Raw genomic sequence first — 13,320 nt, 5'->3', positions numbered from 1 at the left:
ATCCGGAGGCCGCCACACAGAAAACAAAGGCTGCCATTGGGCCGCCCCGGAGCTCGAGGGCCCGCCCCCGGAGCGGTTTGTGAATGGGGGGAGGGGAGGGGGCGGGGCGGCCCGGAACCCTGTGAGCCCGACGCTTCTTCTGGCGAGTTGCGCGACTCCGAGGCGTTACTCTGCGCTCCCTCCCGGCGGGCGGTGGCGGCGGGCGCCGGGGCTCACGGGCCGGGGCTTACGGGCCGGGGCTTCGCGAGGCTGGAGAAGCCAGGCCCAGGCCGCGGGCACCGGGCCCTTGCAGCTTCGGACGCAGTGTAACTGGATTTCCGAAAAGAACTCACTGGGCTGCTGGCTCCAAGGCGCCGATCGGACTCCAAGCGAGAATCACCCGTTTGGCAGAAACTTGGGGGCCGAGCTTTTGGGGCTGAGGAAGGAGCCGAGGAGTAGAAAAGGAGGAGAAGGAGGAGGCGGCGGCGGCGGCGAGCAGAGCCTCGAGGCGAGGAGGCGGAGCAGCACGGCCGAGGCGGCGGCCTCGGCTAGCAGGCGGCGGCGCCGGGCTCTAGCCTGCCGGGGGCCGGACTCGGTGTGGGGGCGCGTGCGTTACTGCGCGCCGTGGGTCGACAGACTTTGGGCAAACTTTGAAGGGTAACCGGAGACGCTTGTTGCTCCTCGCCGCAGAAAAAGCCGCACCGTTACGTCGCAGCGGGAGAATAAAGCGGCCCCACTCGGCGCCCCCGGCCCAGGCAGACGGGTTTGGGCCCCCAGCGGCTGCTCGAGGGCTGGGCGGAGACGGCTGCGGCGCCCCCGCGGCGCGGGCACCCCAGCTGCAGCGCCCTCGGCTCCGCGCCGCCCACGGCCCGGCCTCGGCGCCGGGAGGACTCTCATGCGCGGGGCGCGGCTGCGCCTCCTCGGATCCGAGCCTCTCCCGGCTGCCTCTTCGCGCTCCACGGGCTGAGAGCGCCGCTGCACCCGCGGCCGGCGATGCGGGGCCCCGGCGCGGCCGCGTCGCGCTCGCCCCTGGGCCTGTGCACCCTGGTGCTTGCGCTGCTGGGCGCGCTGCCCGCCGGCGCCGGGGCGCAGCCTTATCACGGCGAGAAGGGCATCTCAGTGCCGGACCACGGCTTCTGCCAGCCCATCTCCATCCCGCTGTGCACGGACATTGCCTACAACCAGACCATCCTGCCCAACCTGCTAGGCCACACGAATCAAGAGGACGCGGGCCTCGAGGTGCACCAGTTCTACCCGCTGGTGAAGGTGCAGTGTTCTCCCGAACTACGCTTCTTCCTGTGCTCCATGTACGCACCCGTGTGCACAGTGCTGGATCAGGCCATCCCGCCGTGCCGCTCTCTGTGCGAGCGTGCCCGCCAGGGCTGTGAAGCGCTCATGAACAAGTTCGGCTTCCAGTGGCCCGAGCGGCTGCGCTGCGAGAACTTCCCCGTGCACGGCGCCGGCGAGATCTGCGTGGGCCAGAACACGTCCGACGGCTCCGGGGGTCCAGGCGGCGGCCCCACAGCCTACCCCACCGCGCCCTATCTGCCGGATCTGCCCTACACCGCGTTGCCCCCGGGGGCCGCTGACGGCAGGGGCCGCTCTGCCTTCCCCTTCTCATGTCCCCGCCAGCTCAAGGTGCCCCCCTACCTGGGCTACCGCTTCCTGGGTGAGCGCGACTGCGGCGCCCCGTGCGAGCCAGGCCGTGCCAACGGCCTCATGTACTTTAAGGAGGAGGAGAGGCGCTTTGCCCGTCTCTGGGTGGGCGTGTGGTCAGTGCTGTGCTGCGCCTCGACGCTCTTCACCGTGCTCACCTATTTAGTGGACATGCGGCGCTTCAGCTATCCGGAGCGGCCCATCATCTTTCTGTCGGGCTGCTACTTCATGGTGGCCGTGGCGCACGTGGCCGGCTTCCTGCTGGAGGACCGCGCGGTGTGCGTGGAGCGCTTCTCAGACGATGGCTACCGCACGGTGGCGCAGGGCACCAAGAAGGAGGGTTGCACCATCCTCTTCATGGTGCTGTACTTCTTCGGCATGGCCAGTTCCATCTGGTGGGTCATCCTGTCGCTCACTTGGTTCCTGGCAGCCGGCATGAAGTGGGGCCATGAGGCCATCGAAGCCAACTCGCAGTACTTCCACCTGGCCGCGTGGGCCGTGCCCGCTGTCAAGACCATCACCATCCTGGCCATGGGCCAGGTGGATGGGGACCTGCTCAGTGGGGTGTGCTACGTGGGCCTGTCCAGCGTGGATGCCCTGCGGGGCTTCGTGCTGGCGCCTCTGTTCGTCTACCTCTTCATTGGCACGTCCTTCCTGCTGGCCGGCTTCGTGTCGCTCTTCCGCATCCGCACCATCATGAAGCACGACGGCACCAAGACCGAGAAGCTGGAGAAGCTCATGGTGCGCATCGGCGTCTTCAGCGTGCTCTACACCGTGCCGGCCACCATCGTCCTGGCCTGCTACTTCTACGAGCAGGCCTTCCGCGAGCACTGGGAGCGCACCTGGCTCATGCAGACGTGCAAGAGCTACGCGGTGCCCTGCCCGCCTGGCCACTTCCCGCCCATGAGCCCCGACTTCACTGTCTTCATGATCAAGTACCTGATGACCATGATCGTGGGCATCACCACCGGCTTCTGGATCTGGTCCGGCAAGACTCTGCAGTCGTGGCGCCGCTTCTACCACAGACTCAGCCACAGCAGCAAGGGGGAGACTGCGGTATGAGCCCCGGCCCCTCCCCCACCCTCCCTTCCCCCATCCCCTAGCAGGGGGAGAGGCGCGGGAAGGAGAGAACTGCCGGGGCGGGGGGGGGTGTCCTGTAACCTCCGCCCCCTCCAATGAGAAGTGACCTGGAAGAGAGATTATATTTGTAGATTTGGGGCCGGGGTGGGTTTGGAAAAGGAGGCCCGGGTGGAAAGACGGTTCGGATGAAAAGACTTAATGGCAAAGACTTGCAGGATGTTAATGATGGTGATGACGGTAACGATGATGTTAATCGTGTACGGTATGGGCCGACCTGGGCCTATCGCGATTGAGCCCAGCAGAGATGGCTCTGAGTTCTTCCCGGCTCCGGGGCCAAACTGGGACTGTGAGCGATGCCCCTGCTGCAAGACAAGTGGCCTGTCCTCACTCCTGTGAGGCCCGGGTGAAAGGTACAGCTTTGTCTGCGGCGGCGGCTTTGTTGGGAAAAGGGAGGACTCCCTGCGGTGTCCTTGTCAAGCGGTGGTCAAACCATAATCTCTTTTCACTGGGGCCAAACTGGAGCCCAGATGGGTTAATTTCCAGGGTCAGACATTACAGTCTCTCCTCCCCTGGCCCCTCCCGCCTGTTTTTCCTCTCCTAGTCCTTTCAAGTCTTGTAAAATAAGCATTTGGAAGTCTTGGGAGGCCTGCCTCCTAGAATCTTAATGTAAGGATGCAAAAGAAATGAAGATAACATTTCGAGAGGAGGCAAAGGAGATGGGTAGTAGGTATTTCTGCTACTTTTTTTTTTTTTTCCCCCCTCGGGAAGGCAGAAGGAAGAAGGTTTTATTTGGTTTAATACTCTGAAAAGAAGTGATGACTTGTTGCTTTTCAAAACAGGAGTGCATTTTTCCCCTGGTCTTTGTTGTAAGAGACAAAAGAGGAAACAAAGTGTCTCCCCTGTGGAAAGGCATAACTGTGAAGACAGCAACTTTCATAGGCAAAGTAGCACAAATCAGAGCTTTCCCTTTGGATGTTAATTTGGCTGAAATAAACATTCCTTTTTAAGGAAAAGTGAACGGCAGCACGCTTCCATACCCCCAATCAGTCAGAGGGTCTGACTTGGCTAAAGGAAACGCAAGGGGGTTTTGTTGTATTTGTTTAAAATAAATTTTAATTTAGAACACACGATCCTATCTACAGGCTCTGTGCAAATGTTCAGAGGAATTTCTTCCTTTATTATTTTTTATGAACCTGCCATTTAGGTTTTCTATTTTCTTCCAATTTGAATCCTTCAAGATAAAAGGAAAAGCATAATGCCCTCAGCCTCCATAATAAAGAAGGTAGATTTTTTAAAAAGTAAAGAACCATTTTGTCCTGTTTTCTTAGTTCCATAAATCCGTTTATAAGACCTCATGTGTGTGCTGACCCTGTCTTTGTGTGGCTGGGTGGGGAGGTGACCTACAGAAATGACAGTGAATGAAGCGGACAGTTCAAACCGTGGGTCCCATTTTTTAAGGAAAGTCATTAAAAGAAGGTAAACTTCAAAGTAATTCTGGAGTTCTTTGAAATGTGCTGCATGACTTAAATTTATTAATCTTAAATCATGTACTTTTTTTTCTATAATGGAACTGATTCCTTTGCATAATGCTCTAAAGCTGAGCAGAGAATCATGGGAGCTAACATTTCCTCCACCTTTGACATCACCCTCCAATCTTGCAACACTATCCTGTTTCTCAAAACAATTTTTAAATGCTGTTTTAAACAGTTTTTAAATCCTAGAGGGTACTGTCAGGAGTACAAGTTATTTTATATATGTAATGTTCAGTTGAGTGGAGCTGCTTTTTATATTAAAGTTAACATCAACCTTGTGTTTCTTAAACCTCCAAAAGGGTCTCATCTGTCAGATTTTAAAACTCCCACTACACAGTTTTTGGCATCTTTTGTGCTGTATCTCTTGCATGTGAAATTTGTAAAATAGAGACAAGTGCAGTATGTATATTTTGTAAATCTCCCATTTTTGTAAGAAAATATATATTGTATTTATACATTTTTACTTTTGGGTTTTTGTTTTGTTTTCGCCTTTCAAAGTCTACAAGGAAGCCTCACTTTATCACATGTACAGATCACAAAATAAATTTTTTTAATACAAAGCAAATGTTTACTCAGTTGACAATTCCTATGGATCTTTATGCCAAAGAACTTCGTGTTACGAAAAGAAGGTATGGAGGGGCACCATTGGATCTGTCCCTTATGTAGATGTTCTGTAGTACTGAGGTCTTCTCCTTGCCTTTTAAAATACTGTTTAATGGATACCTTATCCGTTCTTTAATTTCTTTTTTCTGGTGTTGCTGCTTCCCGCCTCCCACCACACTACCTTTCCCAAATGCCCAAGCCTTTTCATATCCTGCTTTGGGTAACTTTTGGAAGGGGCTAGAATAGGCATCTCTTTAATAAGAGAGATGCTATCCGATCCGTGTTTTTATCTCCCCTTCGGAGATGCAGCCCATATTTGAAAGAGGACCCGGAGATATTTTTGGTCTGCTTTCCTGGTGGTGTTTTCCTTGGGAAGACTTCAGTGAGTTTGTTTTGTCTGTGTGTGTTTCTTTTTTTAATTGATGTTTTTGTGTTCTAATGCACCTTACCTAATTTGTTCATTCTTTAATCCTTTGGCCTCACACGGCTGGGAAGTCAGTGGAGGGTTCTAAGGAACACCTAGGGCCCTCCGTTTGGAACCTTCTCGGCTGCAGCCTTCACTCTACCTTCTAGGTTAACCGAGCCAGAGGTCAAGTGATTCCCCGAGGTGGCAGTGACTCAGCAGCTCCGGCAGGAATAGACTCCAGCCTGACCCCACCGTGGCCTCGAGCCACTGAAGCTATTCTTTCTCTCTTTTCGGAGAGGCTAACTTTGGAATCAGATTAGACTGAGAAGCCTTCCTAGCCAGCCACTTTGATATTAAACAGTCCCTCAGGGAAATGATAAAGGCCTTCGAAATACTTCCAATTCCAAGCCTCACTTGGTGTCTCCCCCCCGCCCTGCCCGCCCTCGTCTCTCTCCTTTAATCCAGGTGCCTATTTCCTGGCATTTCCTAACAGTTGCTCCATTCTGGGGCGGCCCTCAAGACCCAGCAGCGGACTGGACGCTGCTGTTCCTCCTTCCCGGCTCCGGCTCTAAGCTTCTGCACTTCTAAAGCTCCACAGAAACAGTTCTGTTTTTGTTTTAATTAACAGGCCTGCTTGCAGGGCTGGTGTGCTTTGCAAACACGCGGGAGGAAGACCGCCACCAGCCCTCCCAACCTCCTGGGTTTTGAACATCACAATGGGTGTGAGCTCATCTCAACCTGTGAAGATTTTGGCATCAAGGAAGGAAAAACATAGTGACTTAAAGTCTCCCTAGGTTTATCCAGTTTTGACTCATAAAATGACACCTTTTCGGTGAAAGCATGCCTCTTTTAACACAACACTAATACCCGCCTGTTAAGGATGTTTGCTTTTAGAGTAGGTGGAAGGCTCCCAATGGGGTTTTCTGCTCACAAATTAACTGCTAAAGGCACTTAGACCCTTGTGTGGGGATTGCTGCGTGACTGTTCCTATAAATGTGTCCCCTTCCTCTCGTTGGAGCTGCCTCATCCTTTGGGGCACTCAAAGACAGAAGAGCTTGGTCTTTAGTGAGGGAACAAAGACTGTGTATGAATAAATTACTACCTGCTTTTTTGTAAGCAAAGATAAAGGTGTTCTGTTTAATTCCTTTCACATTGGGGTACATCTTTACACAGCTGATACTTAAGAATTTTAGAAGCTTAGTTTTTTTTTTAAGATTTTATTTATTTATTTGACAGAGATCATAAGTAGGCAGAGAGGCAGGCAGAGAGAGAGGGGGAAGCAGGCTCCCTGCTGAGCAGAGAGCCTGATGCAGGGCTCCATGTGGGGCTCCAGCCCAGGACCTGATCATGACCTGAGCCGAAGGCAGAGGCTTTAACCCACTGAGCCACCCAGGTGTCCTAGAAGCTGAGATTTTTAAAGAGGCACATCTTAGCAGAAAACGTGAGGGAGATTGTTTATGAAAGGGCATGTGTAGAGTTTAAGAAAAATATTGGCAGTAGTTTGGTGTTAATCCCTAGATAAGGAGCAGAAACACTTGTGAAAAGTTTCTATAGTTGATAAAACAGAATTATTTACACAATAACCCGATGCAACACCTAACCTTTTGGGGTAGGTATGTGAGAAATAAATCTCCTGTTGATGACATTTTGCCATTAAAGAAATTTTTAAGCATGCTTGATAAAAAAAAAAAAAAAAAGTTGTGATATTAGAAATTCTCTGGGTAGAACACCAGGAGTAGAGCAGCTGTAGGTTTGAGCCCTGTAATTATACTGGGAAATTCTCTTCTAAGTCTCTCATCTTTAATTTCACTGAAAAGGCAGGTGGCTATTTATAGAGGGTATATTTTTATGTATGTGTCTGTGGGTGGTGAATAAGAGTCTATAGGGCTCCAGGAAATCCTAGAAGGGACCACAAGCACACCAGTGTGGACTTCAACAACTCAGGTCTATTCCCTTTTTCTCTTATTTCACCCTTAGTGGCATTAAACCGACTTCATAAAACTTGCTTCTTCGACTGTTTCCTGCGTGTGACGGTTCTGACATCTGAATCTGTAATCCTCACGTTTACATAAAAACGAACTCGTTAAAAGGGAACCACAACGTGTCAAGTCTTTGGTGACCACCCATTGTACCTCTTATTCTCTCTGGTTAGAAAAAAAAAGTTCAGTCACACACACACACACACACACACACAGACACACACGAAGTTCAGTCACTTGGCCTTTTCTCATCAGTACAACAGTGGTAGAAAAAAAGGAAGTTTGCCCAGGATAGTAGTGGTTGACTCTAAGCGATCCAGTTCGAGAAGGACTCCTCAAGCAGTCACTGTATCAAAGGCACTCTGACAGGGACTGGATGGGAACAAAAAAGTGAGAAGGGCAATCCACCCGCAGTGATTCATGATGCAGTTCAGGGTGAGGACGGTGTCCCCCACGGAGGAACAAGCAACTAATTAGATTTCTAGACAGAAATTGACGTGTCATTTTAGAGGCCCGAGTGCTGTTTGGAATAATACTACTTAACATGTGGTGGCATTTACTGTTTTAAAAAGCTGCTTTCACATTCATTATTTGACTCTCCTCATAATTACTATAACAACTCCTTGATGTGTCATCATTCCTATTTTTAAAAAAGATGTATTTATTTATTTTAGAGAGAGAGAGCATGTGGGGTGGGGTAGAGAAGAAAAAATTTTTTGGATGTATTTATTTTTAAAGATTTTATTTATTTGAGAGGGAGAAAGAGAGAGAGATAGGGAGCATGAGGGGGGAGAGGTTCAGAGGGAGAAGCGGACCCCCCCCAACTGAGGAGGGAGCCCAATGTGGGACTTGATCCTGGGACTCCAGGATCATGACCCGAGCTCAAGACAGTTGCTTAACCAACTGAGCCACTCAGGCACCCAAGATCGATTTATTTGAGAGAGAGAGAGAGAGAGAGCAGGCGAGGGGGGCAGAGAATCCCAAGCAGACTCCTCACTCAGTAAGGAGCCCTATGTGGGGCTCCACCTAAGGCTCCAGGTAGGGCTTGATCTCACAACCTTGAGATCACAACCTGAGCAAAACCAAGAGTCAGAGTCTTAACCAACTGCAACACACAGAGGCCCCCAAGGGAGAAGAAAATCTAAAGCAGATTCCATGTGCTGAGCCTGGAGCCCAATGCAGGGCAGGATCTCACAACTCTGAGCTGAAACCAAGAGTCCTAGGCTGAACTATAGGCCACCCAAGTGCCCCCCAATTCCTAAAGACAAAGAAGCTGAGAGGTGCAGTGAGGTGACATGACAGAGGGGGGAAGAAGAAATCCGTCTCATGTCCCCAGATTCTGAACTCCATGTACTTTCTACAATATGCCACAAGACCTGTCTTGGGAAAGTGCTATTGAAGTTCAGTCATGGGAATGACCATTTATTGCAAGGGCAGGATGGCGTCCAGCAAGAACAATTTTCCCAAGAACCCAGATTATCCTCCATGACTTGTGTGCTCTTAGATTGGCTTCTTCACCTCCATGGGCCTTGCTTTCCTCATCTGGCGAGGGTAACGTCTGCGACAAAGGTCTTCCTCCAGCGTCCTGTGATTCTGAGCAGCCAATGGGAAGTGGAAACTGGCCCACCCCTTGATTTGCGGGTCATCCACAGCTAGTTCGAAATCCCTCACTGGTGGTTTTGGTTTTTCTTCTTTTTCCTGTAGGCCAGTATGTCCTACTTTTCAGCCAACCAAGCCAGGGTGCATTCAGTGAAGGAAAATGAGCTTGACATTGACCTTCAAGAGCCCAGTTCAAAAAGTAAAATCGTTACTGTTTGATGATATTCTGAAGCCAGAATATGAGTTTTGGAGTTGTCTAGTCTCTTGAACTGGCTACCATGTCACTCCTTGCTCCTCCTCATTAGCGACTGGGTTCTGCCATTTGTTAATTCATCTTCCTCAATACCAGGGGGGTGTTAGCACACGGATCTTGGTTTCTCTCAAAAACCATGTCTTTATCACAACCAGGTTGGCTACAGTCTTGTTATCTTGGAATTCCTGTTGCTGGGTATTTTGATGCCAAATCAACATTTTATGTGGCTGAAATAATAGGGCAGAGGCTTTTGATTTGGAGCAGTTATACCCAGCCAAAAACTTCAATGCTTCTCCAGGTCATTGTCCCTAAAGTCTTTTTCGAAAGACTTCAAACTCACAAAATTAAATGGAATCTATTGTGAGGAACTCAAATATACTTTAGCTGGGGGTCTACTGCACTTTCCAAGTTCTTTTAGGAGCTCAGCTCCATCTCTTTTGCATTTAGCTTCTTTTGATGCTTCCCACTGCAAATCTCTTTCTGTGGCTTGACCCCAGTAGATTCAGCTCAGACAGTCAGAAGTGGTCCCTGAGAGATGGGCACTTCAGGATCAAGAAAGGGCATTTAGGAGGCAGAAACAAAGGCAGGGGGAGATAAATTTCCATATAGCCCACAAACGAAAAGAAGCTGCTCAGATGATTTAGGGAACACAACAACCTAATTCTGCTCACCTTTAGAAAACTCGTTCCCCAAACTTCAACTTGGCCTTAAAGGTTCAGGAGGACAATTCAGGCGGTGGGAAAAGTGTTTTGGGGAGTGTATGGCAGGTCAGGAAATAAGAAACACAGTCCCAACAATGAAAGCTTGTGTGGCATAACTTAGCACCAGTAATACATATATTTTTTTTATTTCCAAAGCAAAACAAATGGCATGTAGCATTTAGTTCCAGTTTCCAGATCTGGGATAGCTGGAAGGAGAGGTGGGTGGCCGCTGGCCCTTGCGGTACAGCAGACATAGAGAACGGGTCCTTGAGCTAAAATCACGAGTTTCTTTAGTGCCAGCAAATTGTTTCTGGAGGACTTACAACATGTCAGGTGCAATCCAGTCCCTGGGTTTAGCGCACAGACTTCTGGGAGGTGCTGTCCTGATTCTTAGCCAGAGCTAAGCACACACTCCCCACCTCACTTATTTCCCACACCAGCCTCTCAAGTGGGGGTTGAGCCAAAACACCATCCTTTGTGTTTACAAATCACCTTTCTCCCTACAGTCCTAAAGTACTAACAACAAATGAATAGCAGTTTCTCCTTCTCCCCCTCTTCCTCCTCCTCCTCCCCGTCCCTCTCTTCTCCTTCCTCTCCTCCTCCTCCTTCTTTTTGAGTAGCTATATCTCAATCGTATTCTGAAGATGGAAAATTAGTGAGGCTAAAAGCAGCCTGTTCAGTGTCATGAGTAATCACAGGAGACCAGGCCAAACCGAAGATTTCACCCAGATGTCCCAAAGACTCTGAATCTGGTCATCTTCCCCATAAAGCAGTGTGCTCTGAAGATGTGGTATGGCCAGAAGGAGAGGGACCCAAGAGGAGAGGGGAGTGACCAGTCATTTAGACCAGCTTTGTGAAAGGGAGCATGATTGTACAAATAGGTTCCAACAGTGGTAAATACTGGCTCTTTTCCTACTCTGTTAATAATGATCATTACTTTTGTAATTGCTAACATTTATTAAGCACTGACATGCTGAGCTCTGGGTATGAGATGGTATTGTAGTTAAGGTAATCTACAGAAAGCCTTAACCATGGTACGTGGCATCTAACAAATGTCAATACGTGTCAGCATTATTATTACTAATATACAATTATCTCATTTATTCTTCACAACCACCCTATGAGGCAGCATCATTATTCCCCATTTTACATACCAGGAAACTCAGGCTCTGAAAGGTGAGCCACACTGCTGTAAAACTGGCTGTAGCCTGTGTCCCAGTCACCCTCCGTTCTCTATTATTCTTTTTAATTTAGTCCAGAATTGAAGCAAGAATAAGTGAGGAAAATGCTTCACATCAGGACTGAGTGGAATTGACAAGGCCATTTTCAGTGGTAGCCCCCAGGAAATTCAGGGTGTTTTGCCTTTTATTTATTTATTTATTTATTTGTCAGAGAAAGACAGAAAGCACAAGTAGGCAGAGAGGCAGGCAGAAGCAGAGAGAGAAGCAGGCTCCCCCCTGAGCAAGGAGCCCAATGCGGGACTCAATCCCAAGACCCTGACTGGGATCACGACCTGAGCTGAGGGCAGTGGCTTAACCGACTGAGCTACCCAGGCATCCCTAATTTGGGTTTTTGTTTTTGTTTTTGTTTTGTTTTTTAAAGTGAGAAGCAGAAGACTCATAAATGCTGTTTAAATTCTAGAGGGCTAGAGGCGCCCTGTGCTTGCATGCATTTCTGCATTGGGGTTCAAGGGCCTGGCAGCAAGAAAGAGCCTGAAGAATTATTTCCCAGAAATCACCAGGAGCTGCTTGGAAGGTTGGTTTAAGAGTCCCTCGAGAGATTTCCTCCATTGCTATGGCTTCTGTCCCTGCTTATTCCAGCCTGAGATCGGGACGTGGACTTAGGGGGAAAGCTTCACTCAGGGGCCAGTGAATGAGAGCATGAGGACAACAAATCCTAGCACCACGGAAACCCTCTTCCTAAAGGCCTACTGAGAGAATCACAAGAAACTTCACAGTATTATTATCATATGTATCATAGCAGTATTATCATAATTAGATGATAATAGGTGTCCTTTAATAAATGCTTACTGGGTGCCTGGGTGGCTCAGTGGGTTAAGCCCCTGCCTTCGGCTAAGGTCATGATCTCAGGGGTCCTAGATCGAGTCCCGCACTGGGCTCTCTGCTCGGCAGGGAGCCTGCTTCCCTCTCTCTCTCTCTCGCTCTGCCTGCCTCTCTGCCTACTTGTGATCTCTCTCTGTCAAATAAATAAAATCTTTAAAAATAAATAAGTAAATAAATGCTTACTATGTGCAAGTTTTGTATTAAGCCGTTACATCAACTCACTTAATCCATACAACTTTATAAGGTGGAAATTATTCTCCTTCTCATTTTACAGGCTCAGTATGCAATTATGGAATCATTCTGAGCATCAGCATTGAACATGAGCTCAAGAGAGAGCATGTGCAAGCATCCTACTCTAAATACCCTTTTATTACCCCCTTACCCCCACTTTACAGAAGGAACAGTTGAGACACAGAGAGTTTATATGGGCCTTAACGTTGTAGAATGGGGCATATTTTAGGTCTATCTCCCATTGCAATGCTCTTTAACAAATAAGAAATGACTTTGGGGGAAACGTAAAAAGAATTCCCGAGAACACGGTTAAGTTTCTTTTGACTCCTGGCTTCAGGAAGTATGAATTCTAAAGGCAACATTCTTCTTGTTGTTGTTCTGTATTAATAATAATAATAATAAAAAGAAAACAAAACAAAACAAAAAAAAAACACAAAAAACCACTCAAGAAAGAATTTCACAAGTCACAAGTCTAATAACAGCAAATCCAGGGCATTTGCAGATAAAGAAGTAGAACATTGCCTTTCTCCTGATGCTGACTGTCAGGGTGCCAGAACCCAGGGCACCATCCTCTTCCCCATTTCCTCAGGCTTGCTCCATTTGCCAGCAAGATCACTGGATTTCCAGCAGAGGGAAGGGTCCAGCCAAGGGAGACTTACAGCAGAAACTGGTAAATAAGCAACTCAAAAGGTTTTGCCCAATGCAACTATTTGCTAATCTGCTAATTAAGTTCTGTTAATTAGTTAGATATGATGGGGGTCTAGAGTCCATTCTTTAGTGTATGGGCCTCTGTGAGCTTATGTTGCTTAGAAATTCTGGATTTTTCACAGAAATTCAAGTCATGCATAAAAGAAATGAAAGGTTGGTGGTGGCACTAGTGGCAGTGATTGTGTGTGTGTGTGTGTGCACGCGCGCGCACGCACGCAGACTATTATAAATAAAAGGGGTCTTTTTTTTTAAGATTTTATTTATTTATTTGACAGAGAGAGAGAGAGATCACGAGTAGGCACAGATGCAGGCAGAGAGAGAGGGGGGAAGCAGGCTCCCCGCTGAGCAGAGAGCCCAATGTGGGGCTCAATTCCAGGACCCCGAGATCATGACCTGAGCCTAAGGCAGAGGCTTAAGTCACTGAGCCACCCAGGCACCCCTAAAAGGGGTCTTGTGTGTGAGACTGGACTTTGATGATCTGTAGGGAGGCAGCCTTCAGGAGAGAAAATCTAAATGTTAAGGTAAGACCT

The 13,320-nt window shown here is 48.9% G+C and overlaps 1 protein-coding gene across 1 annotated transcript; it reads left to right on the top strand.

The window, feature by feature from the left end:
• The first annotated feature begins 224 nt into the window (after nt 1-224).
• On the top strand, nt 225-2,786 carry FZD7 (frizzled class receptor 7). The gene has a single exon (XM_032860064.1). It carries the CDS (start codon nt 973-975, stop codon nt 2,695-2,697), a length of 1,725 nt encoding a protein of 574 aa, XP_032715955.1. The 5' UTR covers nt 225-972; the 3' UTR covers nt 2,698-2,786.
• Nucleotides 2,787-13,320: the final 10,534 nt, after the last annotated feature.

This window comes from Lontra canadensis, unplaced genomic scaffold (assembly GCF_010015895.1).
Source record: "Lontra canadensis isolate GAN:19392208 unplaced genomic scaffold, GSC_riverotter_1.0 scaffold18, whole genome shotgun sequence".
Lineage (NCBI taxonomy): Eukaryota > Metazoa > Chordata > Mammalia > Carnivora > Mustelidae > Lontra > Lontra canadensis.
The sequence above is the reverse complement of the archived record's forward strand: the minus strand, read 5'-3'. Positions and strand labels throughout refer to the sequence as shown.

Bases quoted from the DNA above. Each gene is read 5' to 3' on its own strand.
- FZD7 (XM_032860064.1), top strand. From the start codon at position 973: ATGCGGGGCCCCGGCGCGGCCGCGTCGCGCTCGCCCCTGGGCCTGTGC.